At 49.4% G+C, this 27,226-nt stretch overlaps 1 protein-coding gene across 6 annotated transcripts in view; it reads left to right on the top strand.

Annotated features, from left to right (window-relative positions):
- Positions 1 to 27,226, top strand: part of FAM135B (family with sequence similarity 135 member B) — a 293,649-nt gene that overhangs the window by 221,870 nt on the left and 44,553 nt on the right. For all 6 annotated transcript variants that reach the window (XM_058699176.1, XM_058699175.1, XM_058699170.1 and 3 more), the window contains exons 8-9: positions 20,395 to 20,548; positions 23,209 to 23,258. In XM_058699176.1, the coding sequence (XP_058555159.1) occupies positions 20,395 to 20,548; positions 23,209 to 23,258 (204 nt within the window). The remainder of the gene's footprint in view (positions 1 to 20,394; positions 20,549 to 23,208; positions 23,259 to 27,226) is intronic.

Below are 27,226 nucleotides of genomic sequence, written 5' to 3'. Positions count from 1 at the left end.
TCACTTCTGGTCTATGCAGCCTGATGGCCAAATGTCTGAAAACTGACGCTTCATATTTGTATGTGGGTTATTTTTTTTTTCCCAGTGAGAGTGTAAACTTGATTTCTGTTACTCATTGTTGGCTCAAGCAATCACCCCTCCTTCCAACACCACTTTCGGTGGAACCTTTAAATTTAAACATCAATATACTTGCAGATGTTGTTGGTATTATTCTATTTCCTGCTTCCTTGTAAGCCACGAGCCGAAATCCATGGTAGCTATTTGAATACAGGTCTTGAATATTAATTTTCCTAGACGTCTTTTGTGGGGTAGACATATATACACATGGCTTGTTTTTATCCTCCTCACCACCACCGTCGTTGTCTTCACGGACGTGTCAAATACACTTCTAAGCTCTTTACATTGATTTACTCATTTAATTATAATGACAGCCTCTGAGCAAGGTTATTATTAGTGTCAACTTTTTTTTAAGTTTGTTTATTTCTTTAGAGAGAATGCACATGGACAAGGGGCAGAGAGAGAGGGAGCGAGAGAATCTTAAGCCGGCTTCATGCTCAGTGAGGAGCCTGATGTGTGGCTCAATCCCACAACCGCGAGATCATGAGAGTCAATATCGAGTTGGACGTTCAACTGACTGAGCCACCCAGGACCCCCTGTGTCACTTTTGAAATGAGGAGACAAATGCACAGAAAGCTCAAGGGACCAGCTAGCCAGCAGCATCTAGAATACAGATGTGGGCAGGGTAGCTCCAGTATCTCCAGCCTCCACCACTAGGCTATTTGCTTGTCATTAGCAGCTGAACACAGCAGGGCCTTTCCAGGTGCCCCGGAGGGAGGACCAGCATCGCAGCTGCTGACCCAAGTGACATTTGAGCTGCCTTTGAAGGAGCTGGGGTCTGGAGGGAACGGTAGGTCGTATCTGGATTCCAGGCTAGAAGGATGATCCAGCCGTGAGCCAGGAGGTTCCTGTTGGAACATCGTCATCTTTGGGCAACCCGAGCATTTAAAACCCCAGTTATATACCCGCTGGAGTGCCTGTAGTTTCCACCACGGACTCTGGATCCACATTGCTATGTTCTGTTCTCGACTCTGTGGTTTCCCATGTGTGAGCATGTGTGTGAGAGTGTATGTGAGGCTGGGCAAGGTGCTTATTCTCTCTATACCTGAGGCAAACTCATCTGTATGATACAAAAATATTGGGGCGCCTGGGTGGCGCAGTCGGTGAAGCGTCCGACTTCAGCCAGGTCACGATCTCGCGGTCCGTGAGTTCGAGCCCCGCGTCGGGCTCTGGGCTGATGGCTCGGAGCCTGGAGCCTGTTTCCGATTCTGTGTCTCCCTCTCTCTCTGCCCCTCCCCCGTTCATGCTCTGTCTCTCTCTGTCCCAAAAATAAATAAAAAACGTTGAAAAAAAACATTTAAAAAAAAAAATATTACTGTGGAAAACTCCTAGGTTTGGGGTGAGAAGTCAATGAGTTAATTTATTAAAACATGGCACGAGGAACAGGCCGGCCTCCCATATGCTGTTACACAGATTACAGTTTCTGGTGACTGCTAGGCCCCCTCCCATGGGTGCTTCCATCTCTTACCCAGGTAGCCGCCAGAGGAAGGGAGCAGAGCTGGCTGGAGGCCCTTGCAACCATCCAGGCAAGAACTGGACCCAGGCAATGAAAGCAGGAGGTGGGGGCAGGGTAAAGAGTGGGAGGCATTTTAGCAGGAGGATACATAGGTCCAGGTGAAGGAGAAAATCCAAGGGCAACTCCTTCTGTTTTTGATGACTTGGAGAATGGCATGGCCTTTCCCACATTACCTCGAACTGCTCTTTTGACATTTTCTCAGTCTCCAGCTCACATATTTAATCAGATTTGATTTTCTTTACTGATGATTGCTGAGTGGTCTCCCTGCATTGATTAGGGCTCTGGGCATTCACTGGTCCCTGGTGGGCATTTGTAAAATTACTGAAGGCAGGAAGTCCATCCTCTGTGATGAAAGCTTCCCTCTGCAGGTTCCAGGCTTGGCGATTCTAGGAGTCACAGGAGGACCTGACATTGTGGTCTCTTCTCCCAAATATCAGCCTGTTCTCCCAATCAGTGTCGTCTTCTCTTCCTGAAAATGAGTGGGACCAAAGGAATATTCCAGACTCCACACTTTGTATCTCCGATGTTATGCATAATTGAATGTGTTTGATAGTTTCTATCATCTTGAAAAATCACTCTTCAAATACTGAAATAATAAAAGATCCATCAAAGAACAGTGGTGTAATATTACCTTCTGTTCCCATGGAGACCAAATTGCTGGTGTTCAGCTGTGGGATTATTAATGGCATTTGCCCATATAACGTGTGTTGGCTTAACCTGGTGAGCAGCCCATGATATTTATCATCACCTGCAATGTGTTCAACTAATCTCAACTTACGTTTATTGTGGGGATTTTAGGAATGGTTTTATTTGCCAGTTTGATTCAATTCAATTTTCTTGAAGGCCAGATTGCCAATGCCAGGTAAGGAGTTTCTTGGCTGTGTTGCTTAGTCTGATGGGGAACGTTCTGTTCATACGTGGTGTGTATGTGTGTTTAGGGGAGACGGGTCATTGAACAGGATCCCTGGAGTGTAGACGCAGTGGCTATAGCACACATTGGGAGGCACTGTGTTATACACAGCAGTTTCTGCAAACATGATCTCTTTGGAGTCTTCTAACATCCACCAACACATCTAAGAATGAGACCCATTCTAAAGGTGAGGAAACCAAAGACCTGATAGGCCAGGCATCTATCCTAAGGGCAGTTATTTGAGCTGAAATTCTAACCCACCTCCGTCTAATTCTGAGTGATTGTGCTGTGCATTTGGTATACTAGGCTAACTTACTTAGTAGTTCTGAACAGCACATAAAGCTAGCCGCCTGGGTTGTTCTCAAGGTTAATGTATTTACAGTGATTGGCACATGGTGAATATTGAGTAAGCAGTAGCTCTTGTCTCCTGTTTTCCTTCTCTTGTTTGTATTTTTTCTTGTTTTTGCACAGCTACAATTAGAAGTCAAAGATGTTGAATTACTACTATTTTTGCTCATGTGCACAAAAGATTTTTGGTTAACGCAAGAGCTACATTTACATGGATTCGGTTTTTGTTTTCTGCCAAAGTGTCATTGCTCACATATTTGGAAGTAATCTGAGTTAACCGCGTTTCCATAAACACTAAATTTGCACCCATTAGACTCTACTGATTATACTTGGTATGAAGGGATATAGATTAAACGTGCATCCCATTGATAGCCTCGCTGTTGCTTGGAAGAAAGAGATCGTTTTTGTTATAGAAACAAGAGCTCTCTCAATTTAAAAATCTGTCCAGAAGAAACCCTTACATTTCTTGCCTTCTTCCCATGGTTATGTTGTAGTGACCTTGTACATCTTATCTTGTCCCCCAGTTTGTCCCCATCACTCTACAAGCTCTGAGGAAGGGACCATGTCTTTCTTGAACACTGCTGTAGCCAGTGCCTCGGACATGGGAGGACTCACTCCATATTTGTGCGGAAATCACTGATGAGGAAAGAGGTGACTAACCCTGTGAGGGAAGGAAGCAGCAGGCTGATTTTTCCCATCTTCTGGAGGAGGATGTTGAGATTCCAAAATCAGTTCTTCTAACACTTAAGCTAAGAGCTCCTTCAACTCTACCCTGTTGCTGTCCAGATATGAGTATCTGGAGATCTATGGATAGTTCTAGCCAGAAGGCACATTTTCCACTTAGTTACCACTTATGAAAACATAGGTCGTGGAAACACTCTCCAGACTCAACATCAGCGGGCACGCTGGCCAGATGCCATGTGGCGATGGTGACTTTGGTGACGGTGTGAATGACAGCCAAGGCTTATATCAGTTATCTCACTGAGCCCTCACGACAACGATGAGGCTACGTTGTAGCTATGGCGTCATCAGGAAACGGGCACCGAATGGTCGTGTTATTTGTCCAAAGTCACACAGCTGCTAAGTGAAGAGGTTTCGTGGACTGCGCAGCCGAGAGCCTGAGTGAACTCCCCAGACCACTAGTTATGTGGGCTCATACCTCGGTTTCCCCCCTTACAAAATGTGAGCCTTGTGGCTCTCTTCCAAAGACACAGTTTATGCTACGTGAATGTGCTTTATGCGGTGTCCGCCAGGACAAAGGTTGCCGTGGATAAACCAGACTTTGGGGAGAGGATTCTCACTCTTCAGTTGCAGCTGATCAGGTGCTCCATTTAAAGGCAGCCATGGCTTCCAAGTGCCATCTTGTTTGCAAACATAACAGAGGACTGACCGCATATATTCCCCTAATGAGTGAGAAAGGCAGCATGTGAGAGTTTTCTTTTTCTCAGATTTACCCCTGGCCCACATTTCAGCATCCAGAATGAACATTCCTTTCCCGAGGATGCTCTGCCCGACCACCCAGACTGGCTACAGACCTCACGGCTCTCACGTTGCCCGCTTGGTGCAGCGCCCACCTCACCGGAGATGGTTGTCTATGTTCCCTACTAGACCGAAGGCCCAGGACCGAAGGCAGACCATGGCCTCCTTTACCCACGGCCCCCCTCGGGTGGGCGAGCACCTGCACGCTGTAGATACCATATGCACGAGGGCTCGTAAAGTGTAACGAAGTCCCATCCCTGAGTAGATTTGTCCTCTTATTTAACCTCCCCCCACAATTTATGTAAATGGTGTTGATAGTGGCTTCAGAGCCAGTTTTATTGGAGTCACTTATATTTTTATTGCTGGTCAACAACCCACTGCCAGCACCCACTCAGGACCTCCTATTCCTAAGGCGGGCACAACAGTGAAGCACTCTCGGAAACCTGTCCCCAGACCATTCCGAGTACACACAGGGCGCTGATCTGCAGGCTCCGAGCTGTGCTGACTGTCCCTTTCGCTGTGGCATCATCTGCCATAGTGTTCATTATTGGAAACGAATCTCATCCCTCCTTGACTTCAGCCATTCTCTCTGCTTCACTTGCCACTTTCTCTGGGTAGCAAAGAATCCCGTTCCATATTGATCTCATTCACTTTCCCAGGAGAACCTTGGACAAAACTGATGCTTGCTCATGGCTGCCAGAAAGGCTGCCGGTGGCTTCAGGAAATGCTCTAACCTTTGCTCAGCCTTGCCTACGGGGTCTCAGCCCTCACGGGTGGAGACATCACGGGGAGCACGCACAGCGCCCACCGCCCCGGGTGCCTGAGCTGCACTTTCTTCAGAGTCGGTGCTGACGCATCGCATCAAGTAATGGCAACACGCTCCTTGAGTTCCACTGTGCTCTCTACCCCGAAGTCCTTTTACCCGGTTGTTTCTATCAGTATTCATCACAGCCCTGGGACGTGCTAATCCCAGGGGTGGAAGTAACTCGCCCGGGACTGTCCACATGACCATGTCGTCAGAGCTGGATTGCAGTATCCAAATCCAAGTGTTCGGTTTGCTACACGACAGGTGTGTCCAGTGATCACAGCCATGAATTCACAGAGACATAAGGGATGTGGTTCCATGGCCAATTTCCAGACCATGCTCTGTGCTTCCAGTCAATTAATAGAATAATATTAGCCAAACTAATGCTGAGTTCTTACCCTTTTCCAGCCTGTCTTAAGCCTGTGTACATATTCCATGATTTACTCTTTACTCGAACCCAGTGAAGAAGTGATTAGTAGTTCCCCCATTTTACAGATAAGGAAACTGAGGCCCAAGGCCAGGAGGGTTGTGAGTGATAGTGCCGGGATTCCAGCCCCAGTGGTGGGACCCTGGAGATGCCGTCTTGGCCAATACATCTCCCCAGCTGGCGCTCTCCTCCTGGGACCCAGGCCCTTGCTGTGTGTGTTGCTAATTTGAGTGAGCTTCCAGGGACCTTGGTCATCCTCGGCCCCTTCCTGTCTCGTGCACTGATGCCCTCGTTGCTTCCTGCTGGACAACAAACAACTTCCAGACTTGCCTCCTTTCTTCCGAATCTCGTCCCTCTGTTCCATTTCCCCTCGGCCCCTGTGAGATGGTGAACCTTGAAATCATCCTAGTGACAAGGAAGAGAGACCCTCCCACCTCAAAACCCACACCCGTCTTCATTCAGCCTCGTCCCCGCGTGTCCACGCTGCTTACATCATCTCAGTTTTATTTTTACTCCTGCAAAAGGTTTTCCTTCACACTCGGTTTTCCTCCTCCTTTTATCTTCTGATTTCTTTTAAATTATTAGGTCATTTCTTACGTGGCATTTCCCTTACTGGCCCAAGAAGAATGCACACACTATTTTGTGCTGCAGTGGCATCGTGTGGAAACCTGATCCTGGCACTCACCTACCTGTCCTGAAGCCCTTCACCTGTGTGCTGCCACACACACCAGATCACACAGGCTTCAAACCCAGAGATCACACTCCAGTAATCCTCTTTATTCCCTAGCCAAGCCCAGAAACAACACCCACAAAATGGTCCTTGAATAGATGTGTCCAGGAGTAACTTGGGCACCGTGTAAACATGTCATATACTCTACTTAATTCTTCTTTTTTTAACGTTTATTTATTTTTGAGAGTGAGAGCGTGAATGTGGGGAGGGGCAGAGAGAAGAGGAGAGAGAGAGAGAGTCCAAAGCAGGTTCCGCACTGTCAGCACAGAGCCTGATGAGGGGCTCGAACCTGTGAGATCATGACCTGAGCCGAAGGCAGATGCTCAGCCAACTGAGCCAGCCAGGTGCCCCAAGTATTTTATTTAATTCTAAAATATGGCTGTTTGTAATAACACTAACCATAATCAGGGTTAAAAGCATCGAAAATTCTTTTCGAAAGAGATTTCTCTGCTTCGGTATGGAAGTCATACTAGCAGTAACATTTGAGTAGCGGAAAGGACAAGGTAGCTAACGCGCAACAGTCTCGTTTACAAGGAGAAACGGTGTGGGGCCCTGCCTGGCCGTCTGAGACACGGGCTTGGTGAGGTGAGGGCACCGAACCCGGAGGCAGGCAGCCTGGGGCGGGAGACCAGTGGCAGGGTCAGAGCAGGCTGGTGTTGGGCAGTTAAAGCCGGGCAAGGAGAAGCCACAGGCAGAGGGGCCGGCTTTGGTCTCTGGAGCAGGGCCTCTGTAAGGGAGCAGGGCCACCAGTGGAGTCACCACGTGGGGCTGAGGCTAGACGGGCAGCCGCAGTCCCCAGGGTGGATGGGGTGCTCACGTCCACTAGCCCCTGCCTTCTCTCTCCTCCTCAGCGAATCCACGGCCCCACGGTCTTACATGGCCTGCCACTCCTCTCCTGTCTCTTTCACGCCTCGAACCTGCCCTTCTCTTGCTTAAATCCACCAGGAGTAACTTGCCAGGGAGATAAGCATCCTCAGTATCAGATCCTCGACAAGCTAAAATCCTCTGCCCAAAGGACGTTTCTGCCGGATCAGAGAGCCAAGTGGTAAAGATTTGAAGACCTCACGTAACATAAAAGGGAATCACGCGATGTTGAAAACAATACATGGAATGTAACCACCCTCTGCCCACCTCCTGTAACTCGTGAGCCTGGTCTGAGGAGGAAACATGAAATGCCACTCTATTACACCATAATGGTATTAATAAGAATAACAGAATTAACTATAATGCTAATAATAAGGATTATCATTTTGTTCATTAGATCTACTCTTTGTGGAATAACCAAATAATGCACTTAATATCCACCAGGCATTTGGTTTGCTCTATAGCTAGTCCTGTCAACAATCTTATAGATGGCATCTCATCCCAAAATTGTTTTTAATAGACAGACTGAGCATGTGCACATGTGGAGCCTGGAGGAGGTTACAGGTTGCAAAGCCAGTGTTTGGGTTCAGATCGGCTCTGATGATGGAGTGCACCCTCATTTCGCAAAACACACCATCTCTCATGACTGGTGATTTCTTTTAAAATTTTTTTTTAATGTTTATTTTTGAAGGAGAGAGAGACAGAGCATGAGAAGGGGAGGGGCAGAGAGAGAGGGAGACACAGACTCCAAAGCAGGCTCCGGGCTCTGAGGTGTCAGCGCAGAGCCCGACGTGGGGCTCAAAGTCACAAACCTTGAGATCATGACCTGAGTCAAAGTCACATGCTCAACTGACTGAGCACTCAGGTGCCCCGTGACTGGTGATTTTTAAGAGACACTGATACATCTAATAGAGTTGGAGAATGGTATTTTTCTTCTTTAAGTCAGAGCCCTCCTCCAGCTAGACTGTAAAAATACATTCAGCAGAAAGGTGTTTGGGGTTTTATGATGGGCTGACAGCTGAACTGCTCGTTCGGTGTGAGTTGTGCGATGTTGTTCTCAATTAGATTAAATGTTAAGAATCCCATTTGCCAACTGCTAACAAAAACTGTTGAACGTTGTACACAGTTTGGGGAATTGCTTGCAGAGAAGAAAAACTGGAGATAAAGCACCAGTGAAGGAAAGTGCCAAAGCCATCCGGGTTTCGATAGATAGAGCCGGTACTTTTAGACGTGGGGCATTAGGTGTTTTCGACACCGGAGTGCTGTTTTGACCGCGGTCACCTTAGTTAAAGAATTTACTGTCTGCGGAGCCCTTGTTAGTAAACAGTGGTGAAGTGGCCTGTTCACGCCGTTCGGAGGCTCTGTGCACAATACTAAAAAGCAAAGGGCCAGAAGGTCCCCAGTGTTTGGGAGGCTGCAGGGAAGCAGGCTCCGGTCTCCTCTTTCGTCCCCTTTCTATGCTTCCCTCTCCTCAGCTCCGCAGAAAGGGAGGCAGTGTTTGCACAGTGCGGATGCTGGAATCATGGCCGGCGTCCTCACTGCCCGCGGGCCTCTGGCTTGTCCTGTCTGCTCTTGGGGACTCTGTCACATCTCCTCCCAACCCTGCAGACTGGCTCGCATGCGCCTCTGTTGTGTTCCCGGAATACAATGGTCTGTTCTTTGTCAGGTGCTCATTCTTTGCCAGATACGCTTCTAAGTACCTCCTTCCACTACCTGTCTTAGTCGCTCATCACCACAGTGCTTGGAAATAATTACCTTTGTTATGGGAGAGGCAGTGAATGATCACAAATACACAACAGGCTTGGGGCGCCTTGGGGGCGGGGGCTTGGTCTGTTGAGCATCTGACGTTGGTTCAGGTCACCATCGCACGGTTCGTGGGTTCGAACTCCACACCAGGCTCTGCCCTGACAGTGCGGAGCCTGCTTGGGATTCTCTCTCTCCCTCCCTCTGCCCTTCCTCCACTTGCTCTGTCTGTCTCTCTCTCAAAATAAATAAATAAACTTAAAAAGTATTTTAAAAACGCATGGTGGGCTCAAAACCACATAGAAGGTCCACACGATATTCAGCAGAGCACCGCCATGTGACAAGCGGTCACTAGATGTAGACCAGCACGGGAAACAGGTCAAATGCCGTGGCCTCGATTAAGAAGTGTCGCAGTGCAGGGCCAGCCCTATCACTTTGGTGGCCGTACGTCTAGTAGCTTCGTGTTGGACCTGAGGCAAGTGCAAGTAATAACACCACACAGCAATATTTGATTGCAACGTGGCCCTAGATGTGATCAGAATTTTACTTAAAATGTGCTCAGGTTATTTTTGGTCTGTTAATTTTGACAATTTTTTTTTCATAAGAAACTCTCAATTCCTGACACTATGTCTGACAGATCCGTCACTCTGCTTCCTCATCCATAGATGAGGCTGATGTTGACCGGTACCTTACAAGGTTGATTTAAAAGCCCTGGATACACTACGATCTATTATGCAGATACTCTTGCTTTGGTTTCTACGATTGCCATGATCGTTCCAATGAAAGCCATACAAGCTTTGAGCTGATTTCCTATAAAAGTAAACATCCTCATATGATAGCATCCATGCGGTAGCCTCCCATTTGTCTCAATGGTCTCTCAGAAAGCCCGATCTGTTTTCAACGGGGGCCGAGAAAGGGCTCACGTTCACTGAGCATCGTCTCCGAGGAGTCGGGAATTGGCAGTGGTCGGGTGTGTGGGCTCTGGGATCAGGCTCACCTCATTCAAGCGACAGCCATACCCTGTTCTGATCATCTACCTTTGGGACGGGCTGTTACCGTTGCTCTGGCCACCTTGCTCTTGGACATGAGTCTGGGTACTCCATGCATCTCAGATAAGGAGGCTTATGAGGAGACACGTGGGTCTTTGGAAGTTTGCTATCAGAATGTAGAATCCATGTTCAGTGCTGATCTGCTCTGGTCTAGTTCCCAGGTTCCCTACAGAATGAGCCATGTAGAAAGAGTGCACCAGAGGTACCAGGAGGAGAGACAAGGACCAAATCCGCATGAGAGACTTCATAGCTCGCAGTAGGAGAGTAATTACGGTTGCTGGGTCGATATCTGCCCCAGTGTCGGCTGAAGGAATTTAATACCTTTCATAATTAAAATCACAAAAGCATAGAATTTTACACCTTTAAGAGACCATAGTGAACATCTCGAGTTTCCAAAACAGAAACAGTTTCAATGGTCACAGTATCCCCCTGAGACTGGGGGTACCTCATTCTGCAGGTACGTCGGAGTTTGTGGTCTTGGAACCAGCCTCTCCACACTTCACGTGCTGCGTGATTAATCCAGCACTTCTGGTGGCCATTATCCCTGTCCTCACTGCCTTGCCCTTGTTTGGGAGGACTTTGATTCTGGTGAATTCAGAATAGTGCCCTGTGGGATGAAAGAGTGTGGCTATGCAGTTTTGGGACCCTGGATTTATCTCTTAGTAGTTCTGGGACCCAGGGCCATTTGTTTTTAATGGGACCCAGGGCCATTTACTTAATCTCTCTGGGCCCGTTCCACTTTTGTAAGTTTACATTATGATTTCAACTTTCCCGGAAGGTTTGGAGGACCGAATGCAGCAACTAGTGAGAAGCCAGAGTCGGAGAACAGAGGCTCAGCACGTGCCTCCCCATCTCCCCTTGCCCGGTTCACTGGCACACATTTTGTACCTGTCGTACGTGTCTCTGGCTTCCTGGGAACTGAGTTCTGATGAACACGATGTGCCTGACCCTCCACGACCACGTCCCACCTGCATCCTGGAGTCGTGCACCTCAATAGGGTGACAAGGGTTGTAGTTCCCTGCATTTTATTCATTTGCTCACCCCGCGTCTTTGCTTATGGTGGTTTCTGTGCTTGCTCTCATCCCTTTTCTGCCTAACCATTCGAGATTCGGCTGCAGCATCACCTTTTTCTAGGACGCCTCCCCTGCTCGCACCCTTCCACACACTCAGCATCATACAGTTTCTCCTGGTGTGAGACCTTCCTGCAGTTAGGGGTCTGTGCCCCTGGTTCCTCCAGCCAGAGGGTATTTTCCTCCAGGTGGGCCTCCAGTGTATTCTCATCTCTGGAGGTTAAGTGTTTATAGCATGGCGGTGGGCACCCAGGGGGCACCAAATAGAGAATAACTGGGGTCATGATGATGCACTGACCCCATTGACTTGGTGAAGAAAAAAAGAAACCCCATGGGACTCTCTATCATAATGCTTGTCATGTGTAAGTATCCTTCTAGTCAAATAGATCAACAGTATATAGGCATTCACCCAAAATGCATCACAGCCATTAAGGTAACTTGTAAGATGGTGATGGATTATTCAGGGTCAGTATATCAAGTTATTTCATTGCTAATGAATTATTACCTTTTGAAGTTCTAAACAGGTCAACAATCTCGTGGTCAAAAGCATAAGAGACTCTTAAAAACTGAGAACAAACAGGGTTGATGGGGGGTGGGAGGGAGGGGAGGGTGGGTGATGGGTATTGAAGAGGGCATCTTTTGGGATGAGCACTGGGTGTTGCATGGAAACCAATTTGACAATAAATTTCATATATTAAAAAAAAGAAAAAAATCTCTTGGTCAAACAGTAATTGACCAGTTTACTAAAGAAAATGCCACTAAGTAAATTAGTGGGAAGGATTTGTATGGAATTCTTACCTGTAAAATCGTTAGACTAACACTGTGTGTGTGTGTTGTGCTCTGTGGAAGGTAAGGAACTTTCCCCTTTACCCCTAGTCTTGCCCCATGAGGGCAGCTTACTCCCTGTCTGAGGTGTTAGAGCTGGAGAGTAGCAAGGGTCAGACTTGACCCCTTGACCCCAGGTCATCCTGTAATGCTAAGCCCACTGAATGTTTATGGGTCTGTGGCTTTGCCCCACAAGATACAAGTAAAAGAAAATGCATGTCACAGTGATTTGGGGGCAAGCTGAATCAAAACCGTGCCTTTCAAAAAGTGCTGTTTAAAACAGGCTTGTAAACAGGAGAGAAAGCAATATTTAGGAATCAGGAATGAAAACGATGACCACTGGTCTCCTCTGGCCCTCTACCCAACACTGACCAACTGTCCCACTTGCTTCCTGTGGCCCTGAGCACCCAGGCGATTGAGGCTGCCACAGCAAGGCAGCATTAACGCAGTGACTGTCACCAGAGGAGATCAGATCTGCTGTCGGGTGTGAGGGCGACTGGGACGTAATACCTTCTTCTCTCCAACTGAGTGCTGAGCCAGTCAGAAAGACAAATTATAAGACACATTGGAGATGAAACTGAAGTAGGAGATCATAGGGCCACTTGGGTGGTTCTGTCGGTTGAACCTTTGGCTGTGGATGTCGGCTCAGGGCATGAGTTTCGTGAATTTGAGTCCCACATCGGGCTCTGAACTGGCAGCATGGAGCCTGCTTGGGATTCTTTCTCTCCCTCTGTCTCTTTCTGCTCCTCCCCTGCTCGAACTTTCTGTGTCTCAGAATAAATAAACCAAACCAAAGTACACTAAACTAGATCATTTGGCTTCCATCATTGACCGAGGGGTTCCCGGATATTGAACTCTAGAGTGAACTGCTTCCCTGCTCAGGTGCAGCGGTGCTGGACGGATGCAGGCCCCCGGCTGAGCACATCCTCTGCCAGGCCTCCCCCGGGACCAAGGGGGATGGAGACAAGCGCTTCCAAGGGAGGACTTGCTCCCAAGAAAAAAGACCAGGAAGCTCCCAGTTTCTTGTCCCAAACTCACCATTTGCCCAATAAATGGGCAGAGAGGATCTGGGGGTGTCACGTAAAGGGGTGTCCCTCCACATACAAGACGCATCGAGAGCGGAGAAGCCATATTCTCACCCACAACGTGTGCCTCTAGATCCACTCCGTGGGACCTTGTGTGCGACGCCCCCCACGATGACCCTTCAGAGAGCTCAAGGCAGCTCTCCTGCTTCACCGCAGCCCCCCTCTTTTCCAGCTCTCGCTTCGGTCAGCCACGTGGCTGGATTGCCCACAGGGCGGCAGTAGCTGGGAGTCGACGCACGCTATCCCGTCCCTGATTCCAAGAGCAGGCGTGTGTAGAACACATCTACAGAGGGAGAGAAACACCAAGTGAAGTTTACTTCCTTTATGGCCGGAGCCACACAGATCTCTCTGTGGTCACTCAGTGGTCGCGTGGGGGATCCTTTGGCGCTGGAGCGATGTGCGGGTGGAGGGCAGCGAGCATATATGTGTAAGATGGAGAGACATCTAGGCGGGAATGTAACCTAGATCGGGGACTGTCAGGTGCCTCGCTGACCCCCGTGCCTGACCTGCTTCCCTCTCTCCTGCTCAAGGAGCCGTGTGGGATGTCAGTAAGAGGACACTAGGGGCAACGTAGATCAAGTCGTGCTGATGCGAAGTCATCTGTGATTTCTAGATTTCAGCCACTTGTAGTAAGAGATTCTTATAGTCCAGCCCACAGCTGGTTCCTGCAGTCTTGTGTGTTGGGGCACAAAATCGGGGACTGCTCACCCAGATAGCGGCCGTCTGTTGCTGACCAGATGAAAGAACAGATAGACAAAGGTGTTTTCCGGGATTCTGGATAGTTGGTTGCAAAGCAAAGACTAGCCCCAACGGGTTTTGATTCTCTTCGGAATTTACAGAGCTGGGTTCCTTTTTAAACCCGGGCTCTAACGGGAGTTAGAGGCTCCACTCTTCAGAGCACCTGGGTGGCTCCATCCGTTAAGCGTCCAACTCTAGATTCTGTCTCAGGTCGTGATCTCGTGGTCCGTGAGTTCGAGCCCCACATCAGGCTCCACACTGGCAGAGCCTGCTTGGGCTTATCCCTCTCTACCTCTCTCTGCCCCTCCCCAGCACTCGATTGCTCTCTCTCTCTCTCAAAATAAATAAACTTAAAAAGCAAATACTGGTACATTATTATTAACTAAAATCCCTACTGTATTTAAAAAAAAAAAAAAAAAGGAAGAGGTTTGACTCTCCTGCATCCCGAAGGTGGGGCCACAGGCTGACTCTGTAAATAACCTCCCGCATCTCAGTTCCAAGAGTAAGGTCAGTGTTGCGAGGCTTTCAGCGTGTCTGAACTGCTAATCCACTACTTGCTTGCCGTGAGGCTTGTAGACAGGCTGTTTCCACACTGGGGCTCGGTTTCCCAGTCTACAAGATGGGGGTAAATAATTGCACTTACTTTACAGGTTTGGCATAAGAATTGAATGATTAATACACTTAGAACGCATAATGCGTGACGCGTACTAGGGCCAAATAATAAACGTTAGTGGACTAATGCTATCGTAGTTTGCTCCTTGGTTAAAAATAAGATAATAATGAAAAATCCCCTGAATTACCAAGAAGAGGAATCCAGGGACCGAAAACTGGTATGAGGCACACAGCAGGCATCTGATGAACAGTAGCTACTATTAATAGAATTCTAGATTGTGAGGTCTGACGGAGCTTTTGCGTTCCTGTTTCAAATAAGCATCCAGAATATTAAAACCCGATTCCGTTTATGCCTTCTCCCGCAACTGCAACACAGAAGATGTACTGATATTTCTGTACAAAAACGTGCCTCACTTTCATGGGCGTGTTTGAATTAAATGAAAAGTTATCCGTGCTTACCCCGTGCCGAATGAATATCAGATTGTGTGTGCATCTCATGTAAAGTGTAAGTTGAGTGTGTTTCTATAGGACATAGAGATCTAGAGCATGATTTTTGTGGTAGGGTAGCAAACCCAAATTCCAGTATCAATTCCAGAATTGTGTGAAAACCCATGGTTCTTTTTTATTTTTAAAGAAGATGTGGTATATTTATTTATTTTGAGAGAGAGACAGAGAGAGAGAGAGAGAGAGAGAGAAAGTGAGCATGGGAGGGGCAGAGAGAGACGCAGAGAGAGAGAATCCCGGGCAGGCTCTGTACCTTCAGTGCAGAGCCCGATGTGGGGTCGAACTCAGAAACGATAAGATCATGACCTGAGCCGAAATGAAGCATCGGGCGCTTAACCAACTGAACCACCCAGGCGCCCCAAAACCTACGGTTGTAAGGAAGGGGGAGGTGAGGGTGATTTGCACCTTCAATCCAGGCCCGTGTTGCCTTGTCAAGACCCCCAGCGGATGCAACAGCCCTTTTCTCTTTTTCTTTTCTTTTCCTTTTTGTTTTCTTTTCCTTTTTCTTTTCTTTCTTTTCTTTTTTCTTTTCTTTTTTTTTCTTTTTCTTTTTCTTTTCGTTGTCTTTTCTTTTTTCTTTTCTTTTTTCTTTTCCTTTTTCCTTTCTTTTCTCTTTTTTCTCTGCCCCCTCTTCCTTCCTTCCTTCCTTCCTTCCTTCCTTCCTTCCTTCCTTCCTCCCTCATTCCTTCCTTCCTTCCTTCCTTCCTTCCTTCCTTCCTTCATCCCTCCCTCCCTCCCTCCCTCTCTCTTTCCCTCTCTCTTTCTCTCTTTCCCTCTTTCTCTCTCTCTCCCTCTCTCTCTTTCTTTCGTCATTGAATTTCTCTCTGCTGTTTCAGGTTCAAAGACAAATGACAAACCACTTGTACCCTCAGGGGATTCAGGTAGGGTGGTGGGGGGGGGGGATCATTGTGGTCTAAGGAGGTATGTGCAGGACCCTGGCAGAGGAGGAGCCTGGAGAAGCTTCACAGAGAGAGGACATTTGACCCAAGTCTTGGTGGTGAGTTTCAGGCAGCCAGAGGACAGGCCCTTAAAAGGAGAAAAGCAAAGAGAGCTGTGTTGTGCAACAAGAGGCAGGAGATGAGCTGGAAATGTGGTCAGGGCTTGAAGGCTGTGAATGCCATAGTCAGGAATTTGAACTTGATCTTGTAGACAGTGGGTAACGCTGTGAACAAACTCGCACACACCAGTGCCACAGGAGGAAGGTAAGACCAGAGGGGTGAGGCCCATGAGGAGGGTGGTTTAATAATTAGAGCAAGCAGTATAGACTCAAACTAGGGCTGACGTGAGAGAGTGGTAGAGACAGAGCCTTCGAGAATTTCTTACAGATTCTAAGGTGAGAAAGAGATCTGCAGTCTGGGAGAATGCAAGGCTTTTGTGAATGTTGGGCCAAATGGGTCCACTAAAGATGCCCAAAGGGAAGAGAAGGATTGAGGGGGGACAGCAAGTTGCTCCTTTTAAGCTGCCTCCTTGACAACAGGCCGCCTATCCAACCAGAAGTCTGGAATGGCGATCTAGAGCCCAGGGCAGGATTAGACCTGGTCACGTAAACGGGAGAGGCATTAATAGGAAGGTCAGAGGTGATGGCAAGCTTGGCTCTCTGTTGGGGAATGAAGGAAGTACAAAGCAAAACTTCCTGATGAACACCTCTTAAGTACTGACTGTAAACCAGGCTCTCAGGTGGGCACCGAGGCTTTCTTATTATCCCCACCTCTCATCTGAAACGGACGCTTCAGAGGGGAGGGGGCTAGCCCGTCACGCCATTAGCAAGTGGCCGACCGACGAGCAAGGCACAGGCCCGTTGGACTCCAGATTCTGTGTTCTCATCAAACCATGGTTCAGCAGGGACTCCAGTTGAGTTAAAATCCATTTTTAGGGGGGGCACCTGTGTGGCTCAGTCAGTTAGCTTCTGACTTCAGCTCAGGTCATGATCTTGCGGTTTGTGGGTTTGAGCCTCGCGTCGGGCTCGGTGCTGACAGCTCGGAGCCTGGAGCCTGCTTCGGATTCTGTGTCTCCATCACTCTCTGCCCCTCCCCCACTCGCATTCTGTCTCTCTCTCCCAAAAATAAATAAACACTAAAAAATCCATTTTTAGGTTTCTGAGAGGATCACTGTTGATCTCTGAGCTGCATAATCCATAGGCGTATCCCTGGGGACCACCGGTGCATCCTGAGGGAGCCGAAGGTCCTTTTCACGCCCGCTGACCTTACCCTGGGACGTGGCTCACGTCCGGATTCTACCGCGATAGTCTTGTTTGATCCTTAACAGCCGCTCGGAGAGGCCGCGTCATGACCGTCCGCTCCTTACACCTGCTTTGTGCCTGTGGTGGGGTGGACCCTGGCCCGGAGCTCTCCATCGTGAGTTCACATGCAGCCTGATGTTCGGCTGGCCCTGCGTGAGGCCTGTGTGTCTTTCCAGACTGTTGGAAAGGACGGTGCTCGAGTGTCCTTTCTTCGTGTGGGGACACTGTGCCGTTCAGCTGCGCTCCGTGCACCGTCAGTGGAGGTGCACAGGCTCTCCCGCGCCGGCTCTGCCCGCCCGGGGGGCGGCTAGTGGGGCCTTCTGCTTCAGCCCACTCACTTTCTGAGCCTTGTGCCGTTGAGTGTTTTACAGGGGACAAGATTTGTTTTGTTCATAATCATCTCAGGCCATGTATTTTATTTCTCTTTGGATTACCATTTTGACTTTATATTATCTGTCATCATATTGAATCAGCCTTCTGAAGATTCCCCAAAGATTACCCAATGCGTCTTTTGAAAAATCCTCGTGAGATTGGTATGTAGTTTTAAAAGTCAAAGTCAATATCAGACTTCGAAGATCCCTTGCCTTCAGTAGGTCCTGAGGCATTTTCAAAAGGAGGCATCGGTGATAAGGAAATTCGATGGCAAACAGGTGTCAGGACCAGAAAACAGGATGCTCGGGGCCGCTGGAAACAAGCAGACTGGGGGCTCATAGCTTCCTGGATCTGATGCCTTTGTTAATCCCCTGTCCGCTTTCATTTCTGCTTAGTCACAGCCACTGCAGGCGGGACTTCAATTAATGCCTCAGTCAAAGCAAGCAGGCCTGATGGAACATCTGTCCTCTGCGAGGCACGGTCTCCAGGACGCATGTGGCACACTGAGAAAGGACTCCCCCCACTTAGCACCTGGCCTTGAGAATCATTTCTTCTGCGGGAAGAGTGGGGTGACCTTGAACAAATCATTTGATTCTTTGACCCACAATCTTTTATCTATGAAACAGAAATTGAAGTTCCTACCACTTATTATTTGATCTAATCAGAAAAAGCTTTGAGGCACGGTAAGTGATAAAAGCAAGGAATAGAGAACCGCCCAGAGCCTTTTCCCACGTGTGAGTGTGTCTGCGTGTGTTTCCAGGACGTGCATACATAACACACATGTGCACATGTATGTACGGAAGTCTTCTAGGAAGACCCACAAGAAATTACTGGACTCTGGGGAATGAGGCACTTTAGATTGTTTCTGGAAACACTGAGATTTTTTACCATATGTGTGTTCTAATTTTGAAAATCAGAATTAGAGCATCTGCTTTGTATGGTGTTTGCCAAAGACCAAATGAGGCCAAGATCAGGGGAATACCTAGATGCCTTGAGAACGGCGGATTCCTTCTTGCTCCTTGGGTCTGGGGGTCCGACACGTGCACTCTACCCACAGGCTCTGCTTGTCTTTCTATAACTACCCCGACTACTGATCCTTACAGAATAAGGATGAGAAATGGGGATCATGTGAATTACCTGAGGGCCTAGCTGACTGAATTCTCTGCTTATGAAATGGAAGAGTCTTTTGGTTCCAAACCTCACTGAATGTGTCTCATAAGTTCAAATCCAAAGGGACCCGGTGGCCTCGTAATGCAAAGCCAGGTTTCAGTCGAGGCCCTGGGGAGGGTTCACGGAAGGCCTCTCCAGCGGGTCCTGTGGCATGCTGCCCACATCCCTCCTCGGGCCTGAGTCACTGCTTCTTCACACTGCCAGGGATGTCGGGAGCCAATCAACCAAGCCCCTCTCTGGAGGGGCCAGTTGGCCACGCGCCTCTCTGGAGACCGCCGTGTCTGAGAGAGCTGCTGACCCAGGCCCCACCTCCTCTGCAGGGTCACCCACACTCGATAATGGTCAGTGCATGGGTGCAGTCGTGCAATGCACGGCCCCTACTCCGAGGCCGACGGCCCTGCAGCTCCAGAGCCCCCCGTGGGATGGACTGAGGTCTCCGTTGTCCTGCACGACTCTCTCTGCCCAATCCTACTCTCCCGCAGCGTTGCCCCCCGACAGCACACCCAGCACCTCCTGCAGGCACCGCTCTGTCTCAGTCTTTTTGCTAGGGACCTGACTTACAGCCATCTCAGAGCCAAGTGACAGAAGCTGACCGGACGCCTCCATCCCGGTTTCCTGATTTGTAGCACCTTGTGTGACTCACTCATCGTGATGCTGTGATTAGACCCAGTACAATACACCTGTGATCGCCTGCCTTCATGGCACCATTGAGAGTGCAGATGAGTGCCGATGGCCACGGACCCCTATCACACCTGTCCTGTCCCCATGGACCAACTCAGTCCTCCCCGATGGCAGCAAGGAAGGAGACCAAACGAGGCAGGAGGCTGCCACATCATCCGCTCACAAGAGCCTGAAGGGTGGGATGCTACCAACTTGCCGTCTGGAGTTTCTTACAGCAGGATGGACAGGCAGCAGGGGATCATGCAGAGCCATTTGTGTCCTTTCATGGCCCCTTGAGCAGTAGATGGACAGGAAGGTCCCACATCCATGGAACTCTCCAGCCCAGTACTCAGCACCTTCCTCCTCTGTGGACCAAGGTCCTCCCTGGGGGCTTCCTTTCTCTGTCCCCAAAGCACATCCCTCCTGAAATTCGCCCCAAGACACCCTTCTCTCTTGAGTTTGTGCCCAAGTCAGGACTGGCCTGTGTCTTCTCTTCGTCGTGTTTGGGTCTCCAGGTACATCGTGACTTGGCCACCTTGTCCTCAACGCACAAACCAGAGTTGGGTCATTGTACCCGTTTAAGGCTCCCTACGTCTGTGAGCAGATGGCAACGTACGGAGCCTCTGAGGCCGACTTGGGTTCAGTCTCTCACCAAACGCACCTGCCAGTGTTGTGTATCTAAACCCACAACTACACCCCATCTCACAGCAGTGCATTTTTCTCTCTCTTGGACCACTCTCCCATCCACCAGGAGGGTCTCTACAAATTCCTCATCTCCCTGCGAGAGGAGACCCCTCCGTCTGTCCCCGTCTGCTATGGAGTGCTGTGCAGTGGCTGAGGAATGAGACTTGTGAGTGGGTCCCCATTAGGTTATCCCAAACCTTCCAGGTCAGTGCCCTCCTCCTCCTCCTCATTCGTTGTTACTATTACTATTATTATTGCCATTATTATTATTATCGTTGTTGTTTTAATATGAATGCACAAGACAGAGGCTCGGCAGATCTCAGTGTCTTTCCTGCACAGAGGCAGGGACTCAAACTCTCCTTTCCCTGGAACTGTGAGCCCCTCCTCGGTTGCTCTCCGAGCCAGCCGCATGGTGGCCCCCAGCTTCTGTGTCTGTCCCGCCCGCAGGGGAGTTTCTATGTGCCCTCGGAGAACTGCATGCAGCACGCGCACAAGTGGCACCGAGAGCTGTGCTTCCTGCTCCTGCACGCCTACCGGGGGCTCCGCGCCTACTTCCTGGTCATCATGAGGGACGTCCCCGAGCTGCCGCACACGGAGCTGGGTAAGGGGCCGGGCGCAGGGCACCGCAAGCCGCGGCCGACCTGCCCCTCTTGGGCCGGGCTTGAGAGAGTGGCATGTTTTGTGAGCGTCACGGTGGCAGATATGCTCCAGGTATGTGTCGTGTATGTTACCTTGTCCTGGAAGGAGGGAGTCTGGAACATGCACCTGCAGGAAGTCGAGGCAGGAGCCCCCCTCGGTTCACCCACAGGGCACTTACCGAACACCTGCTATGTCCACCAGGCACTGCTGACACAATGCTGACTTGCTTCCTAAGGGAAAATGCCAGTTTATAGCCTTTCTTTTTTAATGAGGCTGCAGTTACAGGATTGCAACTTACAAGAGGGGAAAACAACCCCCCAAATAATACATATATTGATATATATTGTATACATATATAAATATATTATATACATATATATAATGTACATATTACATTATATATTTTTTTTAATTTAAAAAAAAATTTTTTTTAACGTTTATTTATTTTTGAGACAGAGAGAGACACAGCATGAACGGGGGAGGGGTAGAGAGAGAGGGAGACACAGAGTCAGAAGCAAGCTCCAGGCTCCGAGCCATCAGCCCAGAGCCTGACGTGGGGCTCAAACTCGCGGACCGCGAGATCGTGACCTGAGCCGAAGTCGGACGCTTAACTGACTGAGCCACCCAGGCGCCCCTATATTATATTATATTATATTATATTATATACACATATAAATATATTTTTATATAACATATAATTTTAATATAATATTATTATATACATATATATTATATACATATATTATGTACATATATAAACATTTTATTTATAACATAATTTTAATAATATATATTTTCTATATTTTGATGTATAACATAAATAATATATGTATACTTTATAATATAGATATCTAAATATTTGTATATTTGTATATAAATACATGTTATATATTTTTTAATCTGGATGATTATGGAAACCTCTCAGTAGCCATCATCTTCGGTTTTCTGGGGATGGATTGCTCCGTGCACTTCATCAGACATCATGGACATCACTGGGCCTGAATCCCTCTTTGTTGCCAGATGGTGGAACTGAGATCAGAGAGGTGCAGTGACTGCTCAGGGTCACACACAGCAGTGCACGGCAGGACTAAGACAAGAGCTCCTGCAGTGGCTCCTGGGGCAGGGTCCCTTCTATCATCCCTCTCATTGACAGCAGGTGACACAGTGTGATTCTGCTGTCAGTCCTCTGCTGAGGACCCTTTGCTTCCAGAACAGAGGCCAGGTCTTTAGCCTGGTTCAGGGTTAAGAACAGTCCTGCTGGGGTTCCTCAGCTTCCCCAGTTACACCCCTAGACCTACTGAGCCGGTCTTGGCTTTGGAGGTATTTATGGCCTCATACGTTGTCCATTACTGCACTGCACACACCACACGAGAGTGATATCCTATTTGCATGTTTCTCATCCCCACCAGATGCGGGGTCTTGGAGAGCAGAGGCCCCCTCAGATCCCTCGTACAAAGTGCCTGGCCTGCAGGGTGAAGGAGTCGGTACAGGGCGGTTGATGAATGGTGGTGCCATGTTCCCATCTGGGCTTACCAGCTCTGACCCCCTAGACAAGTCAGGCACTACTCTGAATCATGCAGTAGCAACATCGAATTTTTTTCCGGTTCAGATGTTATACACACCATAAAAGCATGCACAGAATCAGAGACAGCTTACGTAACCCAAAAGGAAAATGGAGATTGTACACAGACAGTTGACTTGTTGTTTTAACTTTTTGCCCAAAGGAACTGGGTTTATTTGCTCACTCATTCACCATCATGTTTTTACCAAGCCTCTACTATGTGCCAGATGCCCCGGACGCAGTCATGTTCAATATGACAAAAGTCCGCTGTGCCTGGTGGGACTCACAGACCTGAGGAAGGTGCTGGATGGGGGCAGGGGGATAAGGCATGTGCTTATCAGGACATCAGTGAGGATCCGGAGGTGTTGATGGATTGGTCCCTCTCATCTGGGCAGCAAGGCTTTAAAGGGACCTGATGCTGTGGCCAAGTGCAAACCCCCGACCACGTGTCATAGAACTAGGGGAGAGTCCTAATACAGGCAGATGCAAGGATTAAATCACCACTGGCCGGAGGCCAGAGGTTCCTGCTGATCAGAGGTGAGATCGCCAGCTCCTCTGTGGGTGGCAGGGAAGGTCGTGATGACCCTCAGTGTCAGAGTCAGTGGTCTGGGTTCAGCTCTGCTACTCCACTTCTCTGTGCTTCCCAGCATTCACCTGGCTGATGGAGATCCAAACCCAGGCCCCACATGCGTCACACACACGGATGCATGTACACCCACACCTGTAGGCACATACCTGCAGAAGTCCAGGAGAATGTGGGATCGCTCTGAACCCCACAAAGTGCTGTGTGAATGTGGGGGCCTTCTATTCCTCAGAAAGGCATCCCTGAGATGCTGTTCACCTTTATCTAGTATGAGGTCACCGGGCTCCAAATCAGGTTCCTTTTTATAAATATGACCCCGTTAGGCAATTAGAAGAGAAAGAGGGAGAGTCCTCAGGCCGTGTGTTTCTTTCTGTGACTCAAACGCCAACCTGAACGTTTGCTTCTTTATTGTAGTTAGCAACTGCAACTTTTCAGCGTGTGTCCATTTTATTGTGCATCTTTTTTTTTTTCTTCCTAGAGTCCCTTGCTGTTGAGGAAACGCTTTCTCAGCTGTGCTCTGAGCTACAGGTAATTAGAAAACTGGTCCTGTGGGTCCGAAGGGCAGTCGAGGTACAGGGCCAACATGGGTGCTGGCTTGATGTAGAAGTCGGAGATGAAAACACTGGGCTCCCTCTAGACCTGCACCTCCTCTACCCCCTCACCCTTTGGTCTAAGTGTCCACTAGACCTCTAGCTCTCTGTGAGAGGCTTTGGGAGAAAAAAGAAACCAGTTAACAGGTCTCTGTCCCTGGAGCTGACACTACATCTATTTGTCGATTACTCATCCATTTAACAAAACGTATTAACGGCCAACTGTGTGCCTCTCCCGGAGGGTGATGGAGACTTTGCGCCTGTGCCCAGATGGCCTCAGCCATGGCTGGGGGCTAGCAGCACGATGATACTGACGATGGAAACAATTGCATTTGCCAAGGGTTCATCAGGCGTGCGTCGAGACTATGTGCTGAATATAGGCACTTGGCTAATGCATGCTATTGTTACCTGCGATCCCTGGAATAATTTCACATCCCGTTGCGTTGGGTGGTCTAGGTGCGTACTACACATTGTCCTTCTAGAGAGAGAGGCAAATTAAGATGGAACCAAGGCTGGCAGCTTGGGGTTGGTGACACTTTAGTCAGTGCTAGAAGCTGGGCTCAAAAGACCATCTCATTGCAAAGTGATGCCCCTGTCTCGTAGACCAGTGTTTTCAACCCTTGCCGCACAGCAGAAACACACTTGGAACTTGAAAGATGTGCCTTTGCCTGGGTCCAGACTGAACTGGTGGAGACAGAGTATGAGGGAGTGGATCTCAGGTATTTGTATTCATTAAATGCTCCCCGGAGCAGTCAAAACCACAATGAGACATTACCTTCACTCCTGTTAGAGTGGCTGTTACCCAAAAGACAAGAGCTGTCAAGTGCTGTCGAGGATGAGGAGGAAAGGGAAGCCTCGTGCACTGTTGTTGGGGATAAAAACTGGAGCAGTCACCGTGGAAAACACTGTGGAGGTTCTCCAGATATTTAAAACTGCAGCTATCATAGGATCCAGCAATTTCGCTGCTGAGTAAACATCCAAGGATGTAATCACCATCCCGGAGAGATGTCTGCACGCCAGCATCCACTGAAGCGTTATTCACGATAGCAAAGGCCTGGAAACAACCTGGGTGTTCATGTGCGGATGAATGGGTAAAGAAAACGTGGTCTATCTCTGCAGTGGAATACTATTCAGCCATAAGAAGCAAATCCTGCCATTTGCAACAATGTGGATGAATCTTTTTTTTTAAGTGTATTTATTTATTTTGAGAGAGAGGGCGGGACAGAGAGGGGGAGAGAGAGCATGCGCAGAGAGGGTAGAGAGAGAGAGAGAGAGAAAGCAGAGACAGAGAGAATGCCAAGCAGTCTCCACACCGACAGCACGGAGCCCGATGTGGGGCTCAAATTCATGAACCATGAGATCATGATCTGAACCGAAACCAAGAGTCAGCCCTGCTCGACCGACTGAGCAATTCAGGTGCCCCACAACGTGGATGGATCTCGAGGACATCATGCTAAGTGCAGTGAGTCGGGCGGAGAAAGACCTATCATGTATGATCTCACTTACCTGTGAAATGTAAAACAAAAACCCGAGTCCTAGGAACAGAGCACAGCTCGGCGGTTGCCAGAGGAAGGGGGAGATGGGGGATGGTGGTCAAGAGGTACAGACTTCCTGTTAGAAGATGAGTAGGTTCTGGGAGTGTAATACATGGTGTGGAGACTGAAGGTGACAGGACTGTTCTGTGTACTTGAAAGTTACTGCGAGGGTAGATCTTAAGTGCTCTCATCAAAGAGGGGAAGCATGGTAAGCAGGTCAAGTGACGGATGTGTTAACTAACCTGATTGCGGTGATCGCTTCACAGTGTATACATTTATCAAATCGTGATGTGGTACACTTGGAATGCACAATGTTCTATGTCAGTTATTTCCCAGTAAAACTAGAAGAAAAAAATTCGAAAGGAAGAGCTCCCCAGATGAATCTCCTGTGCCACCAGGGTTGAGAGCCCCTGGTCTAAAGCACGTCATAAAGTCAGCAAAACACTTCCTCCCGGTAGTAAGGCAGAGCACAGAGGTCGTGCTGCGTGCTGGGGTGTGGAAGGGTCTAGAAAGGAAGGGTCATTTGCTGGGAGCCCTGAGGAAAGGTGGGGCTTAGGTGTCACGGTCAGCAAGGAGTCACATCGTAGGCACTGCTCCTGATACAGGTGGGGACACGTGAGGGACACAAGAAGTCTGCTTAGAGAGTGTGGAAGGGAAAGATATGGCTGGCAAGGGACCTGGATGCCACCACGAGGAGCATACACCCCCTAAACGTGGAGGTGATGAAGGCGGTGCACCAGAGGGACGGCAAAGCGGTCCACCGGGCGGAAGACAGCAGGGGCCGCCGCTCTCCCCTTCCCCTGAGTGAATCAGGGTGGCGGCACCTTGGAAAGGTCCACAGGCTTCCAGGCTCAAGTCCAGGCTCCAGCCCTTCCTCGCGTCAGCTGCGTGATCCTGCACCTGCGATTTAAGATCTTTACGGGCCTCGGATTCCTGTGTGTGTGTGTCGTGCTTGTTGTTGAGGGGCCCAGGAGAGAGCTCACGAGAGGGCCCTGCGAGTGCCCGGCCCAGGGGTCTGCCGTGCGGAGAAAACCGGGGGTCTCAGCTCTGCCCCTTGCAGTGTCCCAAGGAGGCGCAATCTGTGAATTACCGAACGCTTGGTTCTAGTTTTAGAAAACGCAGCCGTGCACGGCTGTTCGTCACCCCGCCGACCGTCTCTCCTCCCGCTGCCAACGCGGTGTGCAGTCAGAGCTGGGGTGTCCTGTGCGTTCTCCACTGGTGGCCGCGCCTGTGTCGCACCGGTTCCCAGACAGCCAGCATTTCCCGAGTGTGCGCTCTGCGGCAGGTGCAGTTTAAGGGCTTGTGGTGTGCAGTCTCCCCCTGTAACCTCTGAGACTCTGCCTTCTTTTTTTTTTTTTTTTTTTGAAAAGGTTTATTTATTTATTCTGAGAGAGACAGAGAGAGGGGAGAAGGGGAGGGGCAGAGAGAGAATCCCAAGCAGGCTCTGCACTGTCAGCACAGAGCCCGACACGGGGCTGGAACTCACGAACCGTGAGATCGTGACCTGAGCTGAAATCAAGAGTCAGACGCTTAACCGACGGAGCCACCCGGGCGCCCGGAGACTTTGCCTTTATAGAAACAGTCGGCCAGGGCACCCAGTAAGTGGTGGAGGGAGATGGGGTGCCCGCTCCCGGGCTGTGCAGCGCCCGGCCCTCTGCCTCAGTTTCCTGCCGTGCTCCTCTCCTCAGGGTGACCTCACTAGGTGGCGGGTGGATGGGGGACTGTGGTCGTGACCCGGAGTCATGACACACTGCAGAAGTGGTCCCGTCCACACCAGGGAGACCTGGCTTTGAATTCGACACCTACTAACCGTGAGACTTTAGACAAGTTGCTTAAACTTTATGGGCCTTGATTTTCTCATCTGTGAAGTGGAGACACAATCACTTGGTTTTGATTAACCTCCTTTTCTCCGGGTCGTAAGCTCTCATGCTGGTGGGCTGCGGGCTGCTGTTTTGTGTGCGTTTCCTCAGTTAACGGACGCAGCAGTTCTCCAGCATGGGCGATCCTGTTTTTCTCAGCGGATGAAGCATCAGGGCTCAGCTCACAGAGGACGGGTTGTTCGCCCAGAGTCACAGCACTTGGCAGAACACGGTCAGGCGCCGGCCGCAGAGGCGCTGGAGCCCTCCCCGCCTCCTCCACAACGCCCTCCTGGGAAGCAGAATCATCGTTTGCAAACCATGGAGGTGGAGCTCGTGGGGCATCCCCATGCGGCCCTGGCGGGCGACAAACGCACAAAAAGCTGTCCATCCTGTTTGCTACAATCATCACGCGACCTCGCTTGTCACTTCCCTGGCCATAAAGTAGGTTCTGGCACCATACGTGCCCCGCAGGGCATGTGGTTCAAAGGCCGTGCTCCACTTGTCCCCGTGAC

The sequence above is a fragment of the Neofelis nebulosa genome, chromosome 14, assembly GCF_028018385.1.
Source record: "Neofelis nebulosa isolate mNeoNeb1 chromosome 14, mNeoNeb1.pri, whole genome shotgun sequence".
NCBI lineage: Eukaryota > Metazoa > Chordata > Mammalia > Carnivora > Felidae > Neofelis > Neofelis nebulosa.
This window is presented reverse-complemented; position numbering and strand designations above follow the sequence as displayed.